This window comes from Manacus vitellinus, unplaced genomic scaffold, assembly GCF_001715985.3.
Source record: "Manacus vitellinus isolate BGI_N305 unplaced genomic scaffold, ASM171598v3 ctg7180002428691_pilon, whole genome shotgun sequence".
NCBI classification, from domain to species: domain Eukaryota; kingdom Metazoa; phylum Chordata; class Aves; order Passeriformes; family Pipridae; genus Manacus; species Manacus vitellinus.
The window spans coordinates 11,019-16,253 of NW_021937814.1; the positions used below are offsets into that span (position 1 = coordinate 11,019).

The window sequence follows — 5,235 nt, forward strand, 5'->3', positions numbered from 1 at the left end:
GTCACCTGCTCTGCCCTGTCTGAGATGCCCCATGGCCTGAGGGATGGACAAGGCAATTGTGATTGTTCTTGGCTGCTCTGGGACCACTGTCCTGGGACAGCTTTCCCAGGGTGTGCAGCACATGGAACAGACCAGACTCTGCTCTGCTGCTCCTTCACATCCCTCCCAGGAGGGCTGGTTCTGGGAGGACACTGCAGAGTCCCCACCCTGCACACACACTCTGCAGCTCAACATTGGGGTTTTCCCTCCCTGGCACTGCCCAGTCCAGCCCCTCCCTGGTCCCCCCATCTCCCTGCCCCTGCCCCAGCCCAGCAGAGCAGCACACTCAGGTCTGGCCCTGCAGCAGGCCATGGAGGCCATGGAGCTCAGGGACAGGCCCTCTGGGGCTGCAATGCTCAGCACATCATCAGCTCAGGCAGCTCCTGCAGCCCCAGGGCCAGCCCCGCTCCCCAGCACAGCAGCAGAGAATCGGCCCCGGGCTCCTCAGGCAGCTCCTGCTGCTCCAGGGCCAGGGCAGCCTCTTTCCATGGCCCCTCTGCTCCCACAGGGTGTCCTGCTCTTCTCCTGGCACATCCTATCTCCCCACAGAGCCTTTCCCCAGGGGAACATGTCTGTGCTGGCCTGAGCAGCCCTTCCTGCACCCCCTGCCCGTGCTCCCCACGGCCCCCAAGCTGGGGGGGCTGCTCTGCAGAGCACGGGGGCTGTGGGGCCCAGGGCCATGGGGGACTGTTGGGCTGTGCTGCTCAAACTGGGAGGCAGAGCCAGCTGATGGTGGTCTGAATGTGGGCTCCAAAGGAGACCTGGAAGTAGAAAAAGAGCAGCTCTGACAAGACAAAGTGCTGGTGCTCCTTGGCAGTGCTGCTGTGCAGGGACATTTTTCCTCCCCTATAACTTCATGCTGTTCTCAGAGTTAGGATCCTAGATAAACAAGGCACTGAATGGTAGTTTATTTTGTTTAAAACACAGAAATAGATGAATATACAGTTCATCATTTGCAGAGTTTCTAGATCAAATCCAAGAGGTAAGCAGTGAATGAGGTGGGGGATGAATAATAAAATTTCTTTGAGCACAAAGTTATGAGAAGAGGAACCCAGTGACCACCACTAAAAAGTTGAGAAGGCAGGCTGGGACTCTCATGAGTTGCATTTTAAATGCTGGACAGAAGAAAGCGCAGAGTTTATTGTTGCTGAAAAACATCCAGTCATCACTTTCCTCAGGGCATCCTTGAGCTCCTGATTCCTGAGGCTGTAGATGAGAGGGTTCAGTGATGGAGGCACCACTGAGTATAGAACTGACACCACAAGGTCCAGGGATGAGGAGGAGATGGAGGGGGGCTTCAGGTGAGAAAAAAACGAAGTGCTGACAAAGATCGAGACCACGGCCAGGTGAGGGAGGCACGTGGAAAAGGCTTTGTGCCGTCCCTGCTGAGAGGGGATCCTCAGCACAGCCCTGAAGATCTGCACATAGGAGAAAACAATGAAAATGAAACACCCAAACACTAAACAGACACTAACCCCAATGAACCCAATTTCCCTGAGGTAGCCTGAGTGTGAGCAGGAGAGCTTGAGGATGTGTGGGATTTCACAGAAGAACTGGCCCAGGGCATTGCCCTGGCACAGGGGCAGGGAAAATATACTGACTGTGTGCACCAGAGAATAAAGAAACCCAGCGGCCCAGGCAGCTGCTGCCATGTGGGCACAAGCTCTGCTGCCCAGGAGGGTCCCGTAGTGCAGGGGTTTGCAGATGGCAACGTAGCGGTCGTAGCACATGATGGTGAGGAGGAAATACTCTGCTGTGATGAAGAATTGAAAGAAAAAGAGCTGTGCAGCACATCCCATGTAGGAGATGGTTGTGGTGTTATGGAGGGAATTGTGCATGGCTTTGGGGACAGTGGTGCAGATGCAGCCCAGGTCTGTGAGGGAGAGGTGGAGCAGGAAGAAGTACCTGGGGGTGTGCAGGTGGTGGTCACAGGCTACGGCGCTGAGGATGAGGCCGTTGGCCAGGAGGGCAGCCAGGGAGATGGCCAGGAAGAGCCAGAAGTGCAGGAGCTGCAGCTCCCGCCTGTCTGCGAATGCCAGGAGCAGGAACTGGGTGAGGGAACTGCTGTTGGACATTTACTGCTTCTTAGCACAGGATCTGTTCAGAAAAGGAAAAAAAAGGTAATGATTAAGAGAGACTCCTCTCAGCAAAGATACTGCATCTTTCATAGTAATCCCCCCAAACCATTTGTATATCCTTTGTGCTGGCTCAGAGTGGTGTGAGCAGCAAGAATTATGGTCAAGTGCTGCCAAGGGCTCAGCTGTGCTCTGTTGCGGGGGGGACATGGAGCTGGTTTGTGACAGCTCTGATGATCACAAGGGATGTCAGATGTAACTCAGCTTTAATGGAAAAGCTCCATTTCTGACCCCCCTTACTGACAGTACTGTGGACTGCAGAAGAGAGTCTTCCAATGTCCTTAGAATAATTCTTCTGTTACAAATGTTCCACCATTAAATGTGCAGAGTGTTCTTTTTAGGAGTAAAAATTCTCATGTTTATTGCTGAAAATGTGAGGAGTCATTAGAAAAGACAAGTGGCAAAAAAGCTCAGCTCTCTGTGGTTTAAAGCAGAGCCAGGAGAGCTGCAGAGTCCTTCAGCCTGTTTCCCATCTGCCCTGCTCTTTCCCTTGTGCTGCATTCACTTTGATTTCACACAAATAAATATTAAAAACCACATCCACAAATACGTGTGCAGTGATGAAAGCAGGAAAATGTTTCCAAGGGCAGCTCTGTGAAGTGTCCCCTGTGCCAGCCCAGAGGTGCAGCTGTGCTGGACAGAGCAGGACAGGAGCCCTCCTGCAGGGAAGCCAAGGGCTGGGACAGGAGAGTGCCCACCCCAAGGGAAGGCTCAGCACTGCCCAGGATCCTGTGCTCATTTCTGAGACTGCCTGAAATATTCATCTATGAGAGTAAAAGAGTTGGAATTTCAGAGCAGCCTCCTGAACTGAGAGAACAATGTCTCTGCTACAATGCCTAAGCAGGAAACACACCTCAGGACTAATTCCTTTCCTGTAGCCCCTGTCTTTTCTGAGCTTTGCAAAAAATTCTCCATTCAATATGGTGTAGTGGTCTAGAGCTGTGAGCAGGTCTGACCCTGCAACAGCAAGACATGGAAAAAATCCTCCCTCAGCTGCCAGGTTTGCTCCTTGCCCACAGCCCTTCTCCCCCAGCCCTGGCAGCAGCTCCCCGGGCCGGCTGAGAGCTGCCCCTGGAAGGCAGCAGAGTCCCTGCCCAGCACAGTACCCTGGGCTGCAGGACCCTGCTCTGCCCCACAGCCCTGGGCACCCCTGGCTGCACCCCCGGCTTCACAGCTCTTCCAAAGGGCTCCAAAACAGCCCCTGCTCACCCATCCCATCAGCTGGGGCTGGGCCAGCTTTAGGAGATGCCTCCAGGAGCTGCCCCTGCACTGCCCTGCAGCCACAGACTCACCGTGTGCACCCTGCCGAGGTTCCTCCTGCAGGGAGCTCTCAGCCCTCCTGCCAGTGCTGAGCCCCTTGAAGCTCTGTCTGTGCCCTGCTGGTGTCCCTGAGCTGGCCTGGCCGTGCCCTCAGCCCTGCTGGGCTGTGCAGAGGAGCTGCTCACCAGCAGAGCTGTCTCTTTGAAGCTCTTCTTGCTTGCCAGGAGCTCCCTGTGTCCCAGGAGCCCGGCCCAGCTCAGTAGCACAGCAACAGCCCCAGGCATTTCATGACCCTCAGGGGGGTTTGGTGTTGTTTACATGAGACTCAGTCCCTGAGAGGAAGTTAAAACAACTTCTCAAGATGTCAAAGTGAGATTGAAACACTGAAGTTTCTTGTAATGCTAATGAGTCTCCCACTGGGGGACAAAACTGAGAACATGTCCCCAGGTTCCAGTTAGAGCAGAAAACTGCAGACAGTGATGACAAGGATGGACAAGCAAGGGAAAGGTGGCTCTGATGTTGAGGAAACCTGGATGTGTTTCCTTAATCCAACAGGCCAAGCCCTGACCCCCAGCCCCCAGGAAGGCAGATCCTGTCCCTGCCTCATTCCTCAGGGCTCTTCCTGGGGCACTGGGATGTGGGATGTGCAATGCCAAGGGCAGGACCATGGGGTGGCACCTGCCAGGCTGCTGAGCAGGGACAAGGAGGCCATGAGGCCCCAGGGCTGCAAGGGCCACTTGTCTCCTCCTGGCATCAGGAGCACAGACAGCAGCCCTGGCCAAAGGCCTGCAGAAGGTGGCTGTGTCAGGGCCTTTCAGCTTCTCCCCATGCCTGTCTCCTCTCCAGCCCAGGCTGTCCTACGGTGTCCATGCCCTGCCCCTTTCCCTGCAGGCTGTCGTCATCCCCCGGCTGCCCCACCTGGCTGGCACCTTCCTGCACTGACATCTCTGCGTCCTCCCTGGCTCTTCCTGCACACACAAAGCCTTGGGCTCATCCAGACTCTTTTGTGACACATTGCACCACAACACTGACCTCAGAGGGAAATTTCTGACTTCTTGTCACCAGTCTAGGCCCCCCCAGCTGCCCTTGGTGGCACTAGTTCTTTCTTAGGCTGTTTTCTGACAGGAAGAAAAGCTCCACCAGCTCTGACACCCCCCTTCCAGACCTCTCCGGCTGCTCCTCTACTGTCCTCAATCTTCACACCACTGACCCCTGAGTCCTCAGCCTCTATATACAGGTCATGTGCTTGAGGCCCCAAATTCCTTCCTGGGAGATCTCTGGGACCTCTCCAAGGTTTTGGAAGATGACAATAGAGTGCTCTTATCCCAGGAAACACAGAGGGACACTTTTTTCCCAGGGTTGTCTTGGCAGAATGAGGCACAATCTCTTTAAACTTTCTGGCACAAGGGAGCTCTGAGCTCTGGGTACGGAGGGAGCTCCAAGTGCCAACCACTGGAGTGGGAGCTACAAATCATCAGGGCTTGTGTTCTTTGGAGGGCCAGACACTGGTGAGAGTGGGGTGTGTGTGTGCACATGGAAGGACTTGAAGGGCACAATGAACTGTCTCAAAACACTGTCAAAGCAGGAAAATCCCATAAGGCACCACAAGACATAAGCACTGGTGGCAAACAGGAGGGCCTTTAATTCCAAGGCCTAAAGGGAGGTGAAGCTTTGGAAGTAGCCCACAGGACAGAATTGCACTATTTCTTTCTTTCTCCCTCATATTTACTGTTAAATCAAAGCTGGACTGCTGACTTTGGCACATGGTCTCCTTTGCAGCTGAATTTGGGCAGAGGTGTCT

At 54.3% G+C, this 5,235-nt stretch overlaps 1 protein-coding gene across 1 annotated transcript; it reads right to left on the reverse strand.

Moving 5' to 3' along the window:
- Positions 1 to 1,074: 1,074 nt before the first annotated feature.
- Positions 1,075 to 2,114, reverse strand: LOC115307928 (olfactory receptor 14J1-like). The gene is given in 2 exon segments (XM_029964217.1): positions 1,075 to 1,202; positions 1,205 to 2,114. Coding segments are annotated over 2 exon segments (1,038 nt in total).
- Positions 2,115 to 5,235: the final 3,121 nt, after the last annotated feature.